Below are 18,194 nucleotides of genomic sequence, written 5' to 3'. Positions count from 1 at the left end.
TGAGCGGATTTGGGCCCCTTATCTTAGAAAGGATGTGCCGAAACTGGAGAGGGTTCAAAGGAGGTTCACAAAAATGATTCCAGGATTGAATGGCTTGTCATATGAAGAGCGTCTGATGACTCTGGGCCTGTATTCACTAGAATTCAGAAGAATAAGGGGTGACCTCATTGAAACCTATCAAATGTTGAATGGCCTTGATAGAGTGGATGTGGAAGGGATGTTTCCTATGATGGAAAGTCTAAGTTCAGAGGACACAGACTCAGAATAGAGGGGCATTCTTTTAGAGTGGAGATGAGAAGGAATTTCCTTAGCCAGAGAGTGGTGAATCTGTGGAATTCATTAGCACAGATGACTGTGGAAACCAGCCCATTGAATATACTTAAAGCAGAGGTTGATAGATCTTTGAAAGCTTACAGGGAGGAAATGAGAGAATGCGGTTAAGAGGGAGAATAAATCAGCCATAATGAAAGGCAGATGTTGATAGATTCTTGATTGGTCAGGGCATGAAAGGATATGGGAATATGAGGAGATTAGGGCTGAGAGGAAAATTGGATCAGCCATGATGAAATGGCGGAGCAGATGCAATGGGCCAAAGGACCTAATTCTGCTCCTATATCTTACAGTCTTATGTTGGACTGAATGTATTGAGCTTCTAATAGACCAGCAACACACATAAAAATTGCTGGTGAACGCAGCAGGTCACCAGCAATTTTTATGCGTGTTGCTTGAAATTCCAGCATCTGCAGATTTCCTCGTGTTTGCGTTTCTAACAGACTGGGTTGATTTTGGGAATCTGGTGTTGAACATGTGAATGGCGTGACCTGAAAATCTAGTGGCGTGGTCTGCCGAGAGCAGCCAACCAGCTAGCACTTCAACACTGCTGATGTTATCTTGAGAGACAGCGTAACCCTGTCTGTTTGTTTCTTCAGTGAGAGTAAGTTGGCAATTAATCATGATTATTTTTAATTATGACCGACTAAGTGATGGGTTTCGCTCACCATTTTCATTCCTTCTTCCACAGGTTTTGAGATACTTTGACTATGTCTTCACAGGAGTCTTTACTTTTGAGATGGTGATTAAGGTAAGTCAACACTGCAGAGTAAGGAATAAGTCACAGAGAAGAGGAGGTCCTGACTTCAATACCTGGCCCACATTGATTCACGTGTTTGTAATGATGGAAGGGTTACTACAGGTTTGAAGGTGGTGGAAGAGTCTGCCAGAGAAGTACTCATAATTCCCTTTAAAACTCAAGAGCACCACAGAAACTGTCTCTGTCTCCAATTCATTCCTGATTCAGTTGTGCTTCCTCCCAGCAGTCCCAGGTTTGATCTCGAATACACAAGTCTATGTCAAGCCTGAATTTAAACTGGACTGGGTTTAGCTGTGACATCCTTCAAAAGGAAATAAAGTCATAGAAAAATACAGTGCAGAAGCATGCCTTTCAGCCCAGCTAGTCCATGCTAACCCATTTAAACTGCCTACTCCCAGCAGCCTGCACCGCGACCATTGCCCTCTGTACCCCTACCATCCATGTACCTACCATTCAAACTCCCCTTAAACATTGAAATCAAGCTCGCATGCACCACTTGTTCTGACAGCTAGTTCCACACTCTCATGACCCTCTGAGTGTAAAACTTTCCGCTCATGTTCCCCTTAAACTTTTCACCGTTCACCCTTAACTCATGACCTCTAGTTGTAGTGTAGTCCCCACCCAACCCAGTGGAAAAAGCCTGCCAAGTCTCAGGATCTTGGAAAATGTGTCAGCTGGCACAGGGCTTGCTGTGCCATGCCAACCTGCCAGCACCTGGTACAGAATGTGAGGAAGAAAATTTGAAGGTCAGCTTAATGTAATTATTTCCTCTGTTTCTTTAAAGATGATTGACCTTGGCTTGGTCCTGCATCAGGGAGCATACTTCAGAGACCTCTGGAACATTCTGGACTTCATCGTTGTCAGTGGGGCACTGGTGGCTTTCGCATTCACGTAAGTATCTTCCTGATCTCCCATGCCTGCTCAGAAGGGTTTGCTACCCAGGAATGGTGTTTGTGGTGTGTCTGGTCTCCTTAATGGCAGCCTCTCATGGAGAGGTACGGTATGTGGCCTCTGCTTGTATCTCTATGCCTGCAGAGAGAGGAGGGGATGCATGCGGACTGTACTTAGCAAACATTTCACGTCTTAAGTTTTCATAAGTGTTCAGGGCCAAACTCAGAGGTGTCAGAGCAAGAATAGCAATGCCCCGAGACAAATTGTATTTTATCAGCAACATTCAATCACAATAGAAATTCCTATCAATATTAGCTTTTGGGAATTTAATGTTTATATTCCATTCATGAAGTCCACTGATGTTAGCCCATTGATTGTACAATAACTGGTCTCTCCTGGAAGGAGATAATGACAAATTAGTGCCAGGCTTCCAACCCTGATATCCTGGTAAATGCACTGTAAGATGCCAGTCTCCATTCCTAGTCGCCCTCAGTTTTTTTTGTAGGGCACCCACTGTGTAATCTGTCAGGCCCGGGCTACACTTGGCACTCATGTAGCCTTCTTTCCCACCACAGCTGTGTACGCTGCCACCAGAAGGCTTGGGACACTGTGGCAGGCCATGAGGTTGAAGTAGGATTCCTTTCCTCAGAGCGCTAGGTGAACCACTGTAGAGTCAAGACAAAGAGATCGTCATACGATTCATGAAGGCCCTGTGCCTGTGAGTTCTTGAGAGCCTGGATTTAAACAGGGATCAAAGCAAGATGTGAAAGGACAGCTTCCACCCATGGGTCTATGACCTGCCAGTATGCACCTTCAGGTCACACACCAGGCAATGCATGGGGTGGGGCTGTCAAATAATTCATTCAGAAGCTGGCCCGGAAATCAAACCAATCTTGTTGACATACAGTAAGTGCTTGTTTGGAAGCAAGTCCACGTCCATAAGCAGTCACTCTCTCCATTCCTGTCAGACTGCAGCGTGTGCCATCTACAAAGTACACTGCAGTTACTTGCGTAGGTGACTCCAACAGCCCTCGCAAATCCACAAAATCCACCACCAGGTGAGGGCAAGGGAATAGCACATCCTGTCGGTCCCCCTTCACTGCCCTGACGCAAAGCTCAAAGTAAATTTTATTATCAAACTACATATCTGTCCTCATATGCAACCCTGAGATTCACTTTCTTGTGTACGTACTCAATAAACCTATAGAATACTAACTATAACAGGATCAATGAAAGACCGCCCAACTAAGGCGTTCAACCAGAGTGCGGAAGACAACAAACTGTGAAAATGCAGAAAGAAGAAACAACAATAGAAATAAATAAACAAATATTGAGCACATCAGATGAAGAGTCCCTGATTTAGAAGTATGTCCCCTTCATCATCGCTGGGTCTAAGCCTCAAAACTCTCTCACAAATAAATCCCACCTCAACCTCATGTCCCAAGCCTTCTGGTGGCAGTAACCTTCACCAGGAGAAGTATGGTCATTCAAGGTGACAGTTCACCACCATCTTCTCAAGGGTAATTAGGGATGAGTGATAAATACCAACCTTGCCAGGGACACTCGCATCTTGCAACTGCTTTTTTACAGAACTATTTGCAATCTTCCTCCCCCCCCCCCCACCCCCTTCAGTGTTGCATGTTGAGGTGGGCTGGAAAAAAGGAAAAAATTATATACACTTGTGAAAACACTGAAAGTTGTGAAAATGGCTAAGTAGTGAACGTGGTTTTGATATTCTTTCTGAATGCAATGCTGTGATGTAGACAGTAGATCAACAGCAACAAGGTTTTGACTGTTGGTTGGGGCTTTGTTTGACTTTAACCAATAAGGTACTGTTGTCAAATAAATTATTCAAATTTCTACTAGTCTTCCATCTGGTCAGCTTCGATTTTCCTTCATTACCTTCACGCACTGATTTCCTCTGTTTTGAGTTGTTGATTTGACATTTTGGACCTCGTGCACCTCTCACTTTTCTACCATCTAATCGCCAATCACCTCCAGCAGCTGGCTGAGAATGTGTGTGGAATTTTGTGATAATCCCCATTTATTCTAGGTCAGGACATGAGTAACAAGATAAAGCCTTGCTTTTATTCATAACCAATGTTACGCTGGTAGTTTTTACTTGGTTTTAAACATGAATTGGAATACAAATGCTGAAAGGTGCAGTCAGTGCACTTAGAATGCAGTACGGCAGTGGTGAGCCTTGGTACTGTACCTGACATAGAGGGCTCTAATGATTGTACTTTAAATGAAACTTAGGAGGCTTGGAATGAACATTCCTAATTATAAGGAATCTCTTCAGCAGTGTAAGCTCAAGACCCCAGGGAGAAAGTTACTAATGTGATTCCTATTGATAAAGTTTTGCTGCTGGATGAACACACCTTTACGTTTTGCTCAGTCATGTCACTAATTTTAGAGAATCAGTGATTAAATAAATGAAAAAAAGTGCATTTAAAATGGATCTTTGTAAAAGAAAAGTTTTTTTTTCTAAAGATTAACTATGTATGGAGTAACTTGCATGTTCAGCGTGTTAGATTGGATGAATGGGAGCACCTGGCGCAGCCCTAAATGGCTTCTCACAACTTGATATTTCTGTTGTTTTGGTCAACTGTCATTGTAAAATTTAACAAGTGGTTTAGGCTTATCTTCTTGGGACCAGTAAACGGGGCAGGGCTGGACCCCAGTGTTTTGACAGTGATGGAGTGAGAGAGGGATGATGGAAGGATTCTCAAGGCTTGTATGTATTGTAATAGTTTAACCCAGCAAATAACAGGATGTGCCTTTAAGATTCAGAAATCCAAGGTAGACAATTGTTTGTTTTGTGTGTTCCATCCATCTCACTGAATTTCCAAGTTCAGCTTGGTCTAGTTGTATCATATGAGCACTTGTATGAGGCAGAGGTCTGTGATCCTCATTTTTGCAATTACAGCAAATTTGACCAATAAATTACTTTTCTTTATTGGCATTGGTTTATTCACATTTACGTCACAAGTTTGAAAAGAACCAAGTTGGAGGTAACTGTGAAATTATGATAGTGAATTATCTTGAAATTAATTTTTTCCGTGCCTCTATGGAATAAACACATAGGTAACTCATCAACTCATTGCCATAGACTGAGCCCTATTTTCAAATAATAATGAGCAAATATAATCAAGTGACTACCTCATAGGTTGAGTGCCTTTGGTGAGATGGAAGCTGGGGAGTAGGGCGGCCGGTCCATGGCCTTTCCCTCTCTTGGGAGGAGATCGCAGGTTGCAGGATCACTGCCAGCGATCGAGCAGACAAGAGGAAGGAAGAAGGGAAGGACAGAAATATAACAAAAGAAATGAGAATTATAAAAATACAAATTAACAAGTCAATAATTTATAGCTTATTTTTTGTTGTTTATTTCCATTTTTTTTAATATAATCCTGATTTCAGTCTGGTTTAAGTGTTTGGAGAACCATTGTTCCAGAAATTTAGTTTAAAAGCAAGAATGCAGAGAGCGATTAGAGGAAGGTGAACCTTGTGCAAGCAGTGGGATTAATGTAACCAGTTTAACTAGTTTAATTTGTTCAGCACAACATCATGGGCAAAGAGCCTGTTCCTTTGCTGTGCTGTTTTATGTTCCGTGAAATAGTTGACAGAGAAGGTGGGGTCAGAGTATCTACAGAGAGGGCTGAATGGCCCCTGCTAGTTCTTGTTTCGTTATGGCCAGACAACTTGCTACTGAGTGACTTCAGAGGGCTCCTCACCACCACCTTGGGAGGGGCTTTATTGAACGGCCGCGAGGCAAAACTAAAGCTGAGAAGTGGTAGACAAATCAAAGTTTGGTGCATAAACCCGTGTATTGTAGAAGGAAGGGAACAGGGAAGGTTTAGGTAGGAACATCTGGAACAGAATACATCTCCTTTGGGTTTGGTAAGCATCAAGGCAAAGAGATCTCCGTGTCAGATGCCAGAGCTTTAAACAAAGTCTAGAAACATCAGTAATGTGATTTTATAGTAGTTTGGAGCGGCACGGTAGCGTAGTGGTTAGCAAAACGCTCTGCGGTACCAGCGAACCAGGTGCAATTCCCACAGTGTGTACATTCTCCTCATGACCATGTGACTTTCCTCCAGGTACTCCAGTTTCCTCCCATAGTGCAAAGACGTACTGGTTGGTAGTTAATTGGTCATTGTAAATTGTCCTGTGATTAAGCTGGGATGAAGTTGGTGTTGCTGGAGGCGATGTTTGAAGGCCCTGAAGGGTCTACGCAGCGCTGTATGCCAATAAATAGATACATATGGGGGGGCACAAGATTATTAACTGTGTAGGAAATATTAAATAAGGACAATGATTATTTGCGGAGCGCAACAAGATGATGCAAACTGTAGTCCACGCAGATACTGTTGAGCAAGTCAGAGACCGGCTATACTGTGACGTGTGACTCTCTTGCAGATGCTTTTTGACCGTCCACATGACAGGGGTCAGGAGTGTGGCAGAATGTTTTCCACCTCCCTGGATGAGTGCATCTCCAGTGCTAGGGAAGTTGACATCATCCAGAATAAAGCAGGCTGCCAGGCTACCACCCTAACCATGAACTTGCTCCAGCACCAGTCCACCAGTGTGTACCGTTCGCAGAACGAACTGGAGTTGCTCGCTAAGATTAATCTGACAGTAGCTCCAAGGCCTGGTATTTCTACTGTCAAGAAGGATGAAGGCAGCTGGTTTCTGTTGATACCACTTCCTCCAGATTCCTCTCAGAGATGCACATTGTTCTGACTTGAAGATGTATCGTCGTTCCTTCATTGTCTCACCCCAGATGGCACTGTAGGACCAGCTTCACTAGACTGACAACTCTTCTCACCACCACTTTGTGAAGGGCTGTTAGGGTTGGGAATGGAGTGCACACCTTGCCAGTGATGTTTCAATCTCCACACTATGAGCGTGTCCCTGACGTGAATGAAAATGAGCTGAGGACCTCATCATCCATGGTGACCCTGTGGGATCAGTTTATACCAGAGGACTAGGACTGTTGTTGAAGGCTGACAGGACCACAGATAGTGCGTGGAGTTGCAGTAAGCACTGTTGTTTCTATAAGTTCCCAGAATTCAGCAGATCAATTGAGGAAACCAGTGTAGTGAAGGAAACATTGTCAATGCAGGTAATATCTCCAGATAGAGGGAGAGCCCTCATTCCGAACTGGGAAAGAACATAGTTGGCATCCTAGAGAAATATTACCCAACTGTATTGTCATTTAAAGTTAAATTGGATAGCTATATGGACAGGAAAGGAATGGAGGGTTATGGGCTGAGTGCAGGTCGGTGGGACTAGGTAAGAGTAAGCGTTTGGTACAGACTAGAAGGGCCAAGATGGCCTGTTTCTGTGCTGTAATTGTTATATGGTTATACACCCAGATCCCCATCCATCACAATTCCCACCCCACCCTCTCCTTAGAACATTAGCCCAATCATATTATTGAAAGCTGAAGAAATAAACATAGCTCCAAAACTCACCGAGCTCGACACCACCCAGGCAACAAGGTGTATTTGTGACTCTGTACAAAGTGGTAACTATTCAGACAAATTTAATGTTGAAATAATATGAATCCTTTAAAATCTCAGACTCCTATTCTTTTGGGATTTTCCGAATGTTAAATAGTCGTTGGCCCTTTATACCAGACCTGACTTGTTGCATGCTGTTGTGATAGGAATTGCGTTGTTCATGTTTGGTACTGGTGGTTTGCTGGAATCCCCTTGGAAACAACAGAAGTGTCTGTCTCCAAGACCATTGATGTAAAGTGTCAACACCCTGACTGTGTGCAGGATGCCTGGGATCACGCCATATCACTTGCACCAATCATGGCCAGTACCTCTTGGAGTGGGATCATCTCCTCCCTGCTGCCAGGGTAGGAGAGTGGTCCCACACACTGCATGTTGGTTGAAGAGTTGTGTTGGATCCTGGTTGGATGCGGTGTAAGTTATTGGTGAGGGGAGAATATTAGCCCGGCCCTAGATTGAGAAACATAGTTGCATGTTGCATGTTGATGCATGGAGTAGTTTTTGGTGCTCGACTGCGACTTGGTGAGACTTTGGTCACCAACATGTGAGACCTTGTTTAGTGCCAGGTTGTGGGTTCAAGTCCCACTAAGCTGATGCTCCAGTCCAGTAGTGAGGGGATGTTGGACTGTCCGATGAGACATTAAGTCGAGGTGCCATCTTCTCCCTCTATGACCACTGGCAAGAAGAGCAAAGGAATTTCAAAGGTTCATTTATTATCAAAGTACGTGTGCAGTATACAACTCTAAGATTTTTCTTCTCCAGATAGCCACAAAACACGTAAGTCAGTTCAGCAAGAAACAGCAAACCCGCCAACACAATCATCAACCCCCCCCCCAAACCCTGCTTCCCTCCGCATGAAATGCAACAGGAACATCGACCCACAAATCCCCTTCCCCCTGCACAAAAACGCAGAAGAATGGCGAAAACACAGAATATAAAAATCACAAGACTGAAAAACATCCATAGTGCATAGTCCAAAATCCATACACAGAAACCTTGGTAACATTCAGCAGCTTTATTGAAAGAGAGAGCTTTGGGCCGAGTGATAAGCCACCCAGGCTTCCTCTTCAGCAAAACAGCGATCCCACCAGCGATCAGCAGGCTATTGGCACTTGCCCACCTTGATGTTTCAATCTTACCCATCGCTTTAATCAGCGAATAATGGAAGCTTTAATCAGTGAAATGGAGTCAAACGTCGGCTCGGGCCCTGTCTCACAGTTTCTTCACCTCAAGGTTCGCACTCACTACTTCCCAGAATCTTCTCAGAGGGTTTATTTCTCGGACAAATAAGTGGGAATCCAAAAAAAAAGGTGTGAATGGAAATAACAGAAGTGGACTCATTTCTGGTCTAGAACCTTCTAACAGCCCAGTGGAAAGGTGAGATATTCCACTTGGAATTCACAGCCCTGAAACTGGCCATTTGGCCCTTTAGGTCTATGATAGCCCACATCTCCCCACTCCTTTCACTCCTCCTTGCCTCACTCTAACAACGTCTCATTTTTGAGTTACTCCTACTTCTCCAAAAACAGTCATCAATATTTCCTTCAGCTCCACCTCTTGGTCACGACACCCACTTTTAAAGTTCAGATGAGATTAGCTCTACTTGTCACATGTACACTGAAACATATAATTTTCCTCAAATCAGATCAGCGAGGATTGTGCTGGGCAGTCCACAGGTGTTGTCATACTTCCAGCACCAACACAGCATGCCCACAGTTCACTAACCTAACCAGAAGCCTTTGCAGCCATGCAGCCATATACAAGCTCCTTACAGGTAGTGGTAGGAATTGGACCCAATCAGTGATCATCTGATACGACGAAGGGCTGCACTAACTGCTACTCTACACTGCCCCCTTTATTCTCACATTCTCACCATTCACTGGTAAAGGAGTTTCTCCTGAATTCTTCTGGATTTATTAGAACTGATCTTGTGTTCATCATCCCTGGTACTGGACTCTTAGAAAATGAAGTGCCACCTTATTGGTCTGTTCATTATTGTAAAGTCCTTTATCGAGTTCCACATCAAGTTTGCTTTGAGCTTCATTAGAACAGTGCAGGAAGTGGAGATCAAGGTACAAGATGAAGAATTAAAATTACAGGTGGCCATAAGCTCAGAGTCATTCTTGCAAGAGGAACACAGTTAAGAGTTCACCTCATGGCTATAACCAAATTCACTACGTACCATTCTTGCTTCGAAGTCTGAAGAGCGTTAGTTCAAGTGCCAACCTGGATCCTTGAGGCTGACAGTGCAGTACTGAGGGTATGTGCTATGGATGGAGGTGCTGCCTAACAGCTGATGGTCTGGGGCACCACAGAAATGACCAAGGTATGAAGTAGTGTAAGAAAACCTTTCCCTAATTCCCAGCCAGAATTATTCTTCAATCAAAATCATTGAGGCTCGTTATTGGGTTATGGTTATGCTGCCGGCTGTGAGAGCTTGCTGTGTACAAATTGGCCTTTGTGTTTCCTGTGCTAGAGTGGATATCACACTTCAGAAAAACTTCATTGTCTTCAACAGTTTAGAGCATCCTGAAATGTGTACAAGAAATTCCCTCTGATGCAGGTAGATGTCATTTGGTTCCAATAGGATGTCCTTAATTTGATATTGCTGAGTGACACTAACATGTTTGATCCCAGGTAGCGACTGTTAGGAAATTCTACTCTTCCCAAACATTCTCCTGTTACTGAAATGGATATCTCCAAAAAAATCCGAAAACACTACACCGTGACCACACTCAACCATCATTGGGATGGAATGTTTGAAGGAATACTTGCAAATCTTGGCGTAGAAGATATCTGATATTGCAAAGCCCCAAGGCATCCTTATTCAATGGATTATCAGCTTTTATCTTGGGGACACTTGTAAATGCTTTCACAGGGCGATTCACAAAGGATCATTGGAAAGAAAGTGGTTTCAGGAATAAATAGTCTTCAGGAAAAGACCAGCATTTCTTTGCCCACTTCGCCAGTTGTGTTTGTCTTAGGTAATCTTCTTCATTGCTCACTATACCACTAATTTTAGTATCATCTACGGATTTACAGACTATGCTGGAGTCTGGATGATTTTCCACAATATTGGAAATATTGCATTGAGACAGAAACAGAACAAAATCCCTCTGATTTGTATCATGATTTCTGTTTCACCAAAGTCTTCCCCCACCCTTCCTCATTTCAGCCCATCAGCATCTCCTTGTCTCTCTTTGTTCTATGTGAGTTCCCCTAAGGGCAATCTCTTCTGTCTGCCTCCCATACCTTGGGAAAAACTATGACCATTTACGCTATCTGTGCCCCTCATGATTTAAGATCACCTTCTGTCAGGTCACCCATCATCCTCCTATAATCCAGGGAAAAATGCCTCAACCTGTCCATCATCCCTTATTTGTCAAGCCCTCCTTTCTTCACCCTTTCCAGCTTAATGGCATCCTTTCTATAGCTTATTACCCTAAACAATGAAGGCAAACATGCCAGATGCTTTCTTCACCACCCTGTCTACCCATGTCACTACTTTCAGAAAAATCCATACTTGTACCCCTTGGTCTCCAGAGTGCTGTCATTCACTGTGTAAGTCCTGCCCTGATTTAAATTCACAAAATCCAACACTTTGCACTTGTCCAATATAAACTCCATCTAGCATTCCTTTGACACTTCCCCATTTGTGTTTGTTTTAGGTAATCTTCTTCACTGTTGACTATACCACTAATTTTAGTATCATCCACAGGTTTACTGACTCCGCCAACAACATTCACACCTAAATTGTTAATATAGATGTGGAGCCAGGATGCATCACCAGCCATCGAATAAGGATACATGTGCCTTTTCCACCTCCTTTGTTAAATCTCATCAAACCTTGAACTTTATCCACACTGCTGAACATAGCTGGCTGCATGTATTTTCTTCATGAATATTGATGGAGTGATTAAGAAACTGATTGGGTAGCTAAGAAGGTAGATGGTGTGTTGTCCTTTATTAGTTGGGGGATTGAGTTCAAGAACTGCGAGGTAATATTGCAGCTCTATAAAACACTGGTTAGATCACACTTGGAGTATTGTGTTCACTTTTGGTCATCCTATTATAGGAAGGATTTAGAGAGGGTGCAGAGATTTACCAGGATGCTGCCTGGATTAGAGATCATGTCTTATGAGGAAAGGCTAAGCGAGTTAGAGCTTTTCTGTTTGGAGTAAAGGAAGATGAGAAGGGGACATTGATAGAGTGGGCAGCCAGTGCCTTTTCCCCAGGGTGGAAATGTCTACTATGAGAGGGCATAATTTTAAGGTGTTAGAAGGAAAGTATAAGGGAGATATCAGAGGTAGGATTTTTACACAGAGAGTAATGTGTGTGTGTGGAACTCGCTGTTGGGGGTGGTGGTGGAAGCAGGTGATCAGAGACATTAAAGAGACGCTTAGATAGGTACATGGATGAAAGAAAAATGGAGAGCTATGTGGGAGGGGAGGGTTAGATTGACCTTGGAGTGGGTTAAAAGGTCAGCACAACCTCATGGGCTGAAGGGCTTGTACTGTGCTCTAGTGGTCTATGTTCTAATTCGTTCACAAATTAAATCATTTTTGACTAGCCTTAGTTGCTCCTGAGAAGATGGTGGCGAGTTGCTGAGGTTCTTCTGAAGAAGAGAGTTCAACCATGCCTCAGTATTAATGGAGGAGCAGGGGTATATATTCCAAGTCAGGACGGTGTGAGGAGAAACCTGCAGAAGCGGTGTCTCCATACTTCTGTAGGCTTGTCTTTCTTGGTGTTAGCTTGGGAGGCGCTCCTGAAGAAATCTTAGCAGTGCATTTTGTAGATAGGACACTCTGCAGCTATGGTGTGTAATGGGTGAATGTTTAGGATGATGTATGGAGTATCAGTTGAGCAAGATGCTTTGCGCTGGATGTTGTTAAACTTCTTGAAACTTGTTGGAGATCCTATCCAAAAGAGTATTCCACCACCATCTTGATGTCTGCCTTCTCGACCATAGAGAGGCTTTAAAGAACAAGGAAGTGAGTCAGTTGCCACAGAAAAAATCACACTCAGAGGGGTTGTAAGGCCACAGTGTTTCTGACAAATGAATTTTGGGTCCAAACTACTTATGATGGGCAACCCGTAAACAGTAATGTTGTTAGATGTCAATGGAAGGTAGTTTTGTCCTCTCTTGTTATAGAGGGTCATGGTGTGGTATGAATGTTACTTACCATTTAGTATCTCATACCCAAAGATCTTGGTCTGTGCTAATGTCAGCTGCTTACTTGTTGAATACCTCCAGGCTGAATTGAAAATCACACAAACGTTAATGAACACACCCAAGCTCTGACTTTATGATGGAAATTCATCGATGAAGCAGCTGAAAATGCGAGCTCATTTCTTGCTAATGAACAAAAGCGTTCCTCAAACCTATGGAATTCTTCCTTGGACCTGTAGATCTTTCTGGAATGTCTAACTGCCTGACAAAGCCTGACAGTACCTACTTTATGTAACTGGCATCTGCTGGTATTGACACTGCAGTGTAGAAGGATAGTCTTGCCGTCTAAGAAGCCAAAAAATTCCAACTTTACACTTTGTCAGGGAAGTCAACTGAGAAATCTTTATAATGTTAACAAATGCTTCTGTATCCCTCCAGTAAACCATAACTAGCTGGTTCAAAGCTGTTGGATTGATTGATTGCATTTGCCAAAACCTTAACTGGTTACACACTCATTAATGTACACAAGCTCACATGTGTGCTCACACGCATACTTGTAAACGTAAGGAAGCAAAAGCACTGTTAAACACTTGCGTTCTCGCTCTCTCTCTCACACACACACACACACACACACACACACACACACGTACGTGTGTATATATATATCCCACACTCCCACTACCCCCACCCTTCTTAAGGCTCTAGTATGACATTATAGTCAAAATTCCTATCCAGTTACCCTCTACACAGAATTGTAGCCAAATAATATTCTGTGTTCCTCTTGTTCAGTACATCCTGAAAGTAGTGCCAGTAGTACCTCGTGATAAGCAATCCTGGGAGTGCAACAATCAGTTGTGTGCTATTCATCACACTGTTGTTTCCACTGGGTGGGGAATTGGATCTGGAGCAGAGTTTCAATATTAGAGCCACAGGCTTTAGGAGTGAATTTTGAAACCACTTCTCCACGCTGCAGATAGCAGAGGTTTCCTCTGGCAACAAATAAATGAATTGCTGTCAATTATTAAATTTTAGTCTGAAATTAATCACGTTTTAATAACCAGAGACATCAAGTCAGTGGGGAAGAAGTGGGTTCAAGGATGTCTGATATCAGCTGTCATGATCAAAATAGGAGGCAAGCACATTCAAAGTTCAAAGTAAATTGATTATTGAACATGTATGCCACTATATAACACCCTAAGATTCACAGGGTGAATCTTAAATGAAGATCAAGGAAATAGAATGGATTCAATTAAAAGCTGCACATAAACAAAGACTGACCAACAACCAGTGTGCAAAGAAAAGGCAAACTGTACAAATCCAAAACATAAATAATAATAATAAACAAATAAATAAATAATACAAGAGACTCAATGTCCTGTGGAGTCAGAGAAGAGCCAGCCAGGGTTCTTGAACCAACTTGATTTGCAGGGAGAAAGATGCACTGACATCCAACAGAGTGGAGTCCAGGTCAGCCATGTTCCCATGGCCCCACTGCGCAGTGTCTGTTGACGTACGGATGTCAGCAACCTAAGTAGCAACAGTTCCCACTCATAGAAGCACGTCCAAGATCAGGGCAGTTGAGGAAGAAGGGAAACACAACAGCTGAATGAGGAGCACTAACATCGATACAACCCGATGTTTACCATTTGCAAATGGTGCCTGCTCTCACCAGCTTGTTCTACTTGGCACCATTTGGCATGCATGTTGTGAGCTGAAGACGCACGTCACTGACCCCGTTCCTCCACTCACTCACTACTACTGGAAACTGACTGACTTGTTTGTGCCGTTTACATCTCTACACAGCCACCACGATCAATTGCAAAGTGCGTGCCCAACGGGGAACCTTTGGTGTAGACCCCGGTGGTGTCTACATTGCCTCGGTTCTTGAGCTGTGCCTGGCTTTGACTGCCTCCTACCTTGGTGAGGTGGCTTTGACATTCCTGGCCGGAGATTTCGGAAGGAATGCCAAAGGGGTTGGGGCTGTAGGGGTGGGGGTGGAGGGGAGTGGTTCATCAGCCATACCCAAGCATTGGAGTACAGCATCCTGCATGCGTGAGTTGCCACTGGGGTTACATAGCTCGTGATTTTTTTTTTGTTTAAATTGCTTTTACCTCTTTCAACAGGAGGCCACCATCGCCGGAACTGGGGTCAAATCAGGAGTCCTCTGAAATGTAAATCAACCAATGCACCTGGTGTTGGGATTTATTAAAGACATTTATTGCACAATTACTTATTCATTAGCATCTTATTGGTATCAGAGGGCCCCATTCATCTGTTTTAACTTTTACTTCCCTCCTTCATTTCTATTATTTTCATTACTCATGCACCATTATTCCCGTTGCCTGGCAACTGAGATGGATTTAAGGCCTTGCCTCATTCCCTTGACTTTAGAAGAGTAATCAAACTAAGCACTTGTCTGCCCTTTCGGGTAGAATTAAAAAATCCTGGGGCACTGTTTCGGAGAGGTTTTAGTCATCATTAAATCCTCACCATGAGGCAGAAATAGAATAGAATTCTCACATTGTTCTTTGTGGCAGTTTGCTGTGACAAATTACTGCCACAATTCCTACAGAGCAACAGAAATTACCCTCAGAAATACTTTATCCATTGTAAAGGAGCATACTGAAAGGGATGCAGAGGGTGCAATATAAATGTAAATCTGTATCTCGTCCATCAATAGTTAGAACAATTGAGGGGAAGGACACTGGAACATCATTGTCTTGGGGTTTGGGGAAGTAGGCATTCTTTCCATCCAAAATTCCACTTAAATTCAGAAAGACGCAATGTGTGTAACCCAACATAAACACAAGAGATTCTGCAGATTCTGGAAATCTGGAGCAACACACACAAAATGCTGGGAGGACTCAGCAATTCATCAGATGAAGGGGCTCAGCCTGAAATGGTGACTGCTTATCCATTTCCATAGATGCTGCTGACCCGCTGACTCCCTCCAGCATTTCATGTGCGTCGTTGTGTCTGGCCCAAATTGTTTCTTTCTCCTTTTTACTGGGTCACTGCTAGGGTCAACTGCAGGTTGTCTCAATCAGAATCAGGTTTACTATCACTGGCATGTGTTGTGAGATTTGTTGTTTTGCAGCAGCAGTACAGTCCCAGGCATAAACATTACTATAAGTTACAAAAATACATTAAATAGTGGGAAGAGACAAGTAATGAGGTAGTGTTTTTGGACCATTGGGAGATCTAACAGGAAAGGGGAAGTTGCTGGTCTTAAAATGTTGATGGTGAGGTGTGGGTCTGTACCTCCTCCCTGATGGTACTAACGCAACAAGGAAGCCGTTGGGTGGAGCAGCATCTGTGGGTTGTGAGGGGTTGCAGTCCTGATACAGGGTTTTGTCATGAAATGGTTATGATTCCTTCCCATTTCTCCCCCCCCCCAACCCACAGATGCTGCTTGACTAACTGAGTTCCTCCAGTAAATTTGTGTCCATACTTTGCTACGTTGACTCCAAAGATACCGAGATACCCAGATCTAAACTGCAGGGCCCCACCCCATTTGTGATCATTGGGCGTGTTTCTTAACCTTTGCTGTTGTCAGTTACAGATGAAAAATATGATGCTGAAAACAGTGTCAACTCTACGGCACCTCCTGGTCTCAATTATGTGACTGACTGTGGTCCCTGGCTTGGACTCTTTCCCCCAGCTAAGTTTACAGACCAAGCTAAGTTTACAGACCACACAAGAGTCAGGGGTTGAAAGGAGATGTAAAGTTCTGGCAAACAAGATGGGCGTAATGTCAGCAGTCTAAGCATACAATACTGGGGGAGAAAAGAGAAACATAGAAAACTACAGCACATTACAGGCCCTTCGGCCCACAATGCTGTGCTGACCATGTAACCTATTCTGGAAGCTGCCTAGAATTTCCCTACTGCATAGCCCTCTATTGTTCTAAGCTCCATGTACCTATCTAAGAGTCTCTTAAAATACAGTATTGTATCTGCCTCCACCACTATCACTGGCAGTGCATTCCACACAGCCACCACTCTATGTATGAAAAACTTACCTTTGACATCCTCCTTGTACCTACTTCCAAGCACCTTAAAACCATGCCCCCTTGTGTTAGCCATTTCAGCCCTGGCTATCCACATGATCAATGCCTCTTATCGTCTTATACACCTCCATCAGGTCACCTCTCATGCCCCGTAAACACAACTGCATAAACACAAGAGATTGTGCAGATGCTGTAAATCCAGAGCAACACACACAAAATGCTGGAGGAACTCAGCAGGTCAGGGGGCAGCATCGATAGTGTTCTGCCCTCCACAGATGCTGCCTGACTTATTGAATTCCTCCAGCATTTTGTCTGAGGGAGTACTGCACTGTCAGGGGTTAATCTTCAATAGTTCAGTGATTCCATTTAATATCAGTATACAACCTGAAATTCTTACTCCTCACAGACATCCACGAGACAAAAAAAAGCCCAAAGGATAAATGACAGAAAAATGTAAGAACCCCAAAAGCCCCCTCCTCCATACAAACAGCAGTAGAAACATCAACCTTCTCCTCTCCTCCCCCCACCCTTGCTTCAGGAAAAGCATCACCCCCTCCCACACCCATCATGCAAGCAACAGCAAGGCCCCAGAGATCCAAATTCCATTAGAAAACTACTGTCCATCCCAACACTTTGACACCTCAACAGGGTCTCTCAGTCGTTAGTGAGAGAGAGCTATCACTCCTGCCACAGTGAGTTGCGGGGGGGGGGGGGGTCGGGGAACAACAGCTCGCTGTTTCAATGTTACAAGCTATGGCGTCACTTATTCGAGTTCCTCTCGACTCGGGGCCAACAGACTCACTATTGAAAGAAGAGAGAGAAAGAGATTGCTTGAGTGCAGAGGCCTCCAACAGCTGCGCCCAATATCTCAGGGAAGCTCCACAGCTCCCTGAGCGGTCAAAGTGAATCCACTCTCTAACTGAGATTGTAAGCAGCGGCTGCTGGTGGTCGTTTCTATGGCGTTGCTGGTGTGAGCTTACACATTATGTGCTGCACACCCAAACAGTGACCACACCTTTAAGTGCATGAAGCACTCTGGGACACTCAGTTGGTAGACCGGACCGTCTCTCTCGGCCCAAGCTCCCGTAATGTGGACAGGTAGCTGAACCCATGCAATTGGGCAGTGCAGTTGAGAGGAGGGAAAATGTTTGGTCTGAGCAAAGTTGAAACTTGGCAGACTGAAAGATAGTTGATATTTCTGAGTTGCATGAAACCATTGTCCTTATATCAGCAATCACTAGTTTCAGTTCTGTTGCATAAAGTACCAACAGCTTATTCATTGTAATGTAGAGATCAGACATAGAGAGCGGTGGGGGCCTGCAACAAGGGACGATCATTTAGAGATTTCTACCTTTGTCTTCTAGAAACTGAAGCAGGTTTTCAATCACTGCATTATGTGATAAAACTTGTTGTTTTAAGGCAGCAGTACATAAACAAAAGATTCACTACAAGTTACAAATAGTGGGAAACGAGGAATAGTGAGGTAGTGTTCATGGACCATTCAGAAATCTG

At 43.7% G+C, this 18,194-nt stretch overlaps 1 protein-coding gene across 1 annotated transcript in view; it reads left to right on the top strand.

The window, feature by feature from the left end:
- The window catches only part of LOC134339471 (voltage-dependent P/Q-type calcium channel subunit alpha-1A-like), a 607,837-nt gene that overhangs the window by 434,851 nt on the left and 154,792 nt on the right, over positions 1 to 18,194 (top strand). Inside the window, exons 25-26 of the mRNA XM_063036009.1 lie at positions 1,022 to 1,081; positions 1,875 to 1,981. Of these exons, the coding sequence (XP_062892079.1) occupies positions 1,022 to 1,081; positions 1,875 to 1,981 (167 nt within the window). The remainder of the gene's footprint in view (positions 1 to 1,021; positions 1,082 to 1,874; positions 1,982 to 18,194) is intronic.

This window comes from Mobula hypostoma, chromosome 29 (assembly GCF_963921235.1).
Source record: "Mobula hypostoma chromosome 29, sMobHyp1.1, whole genome shotgun sequence".
Taxonomy (NCBI): Eukaryota; Metazoa; Chordata; class Chondrichthyes; order Myliobatiformes; family Myliobatidae; genus Mobula; species Mobula hypostoma.
Note: the sequence above shows the minus strand (reverse complement) of the source record. Positions and strands in the feature narration are given on the sequence as shown.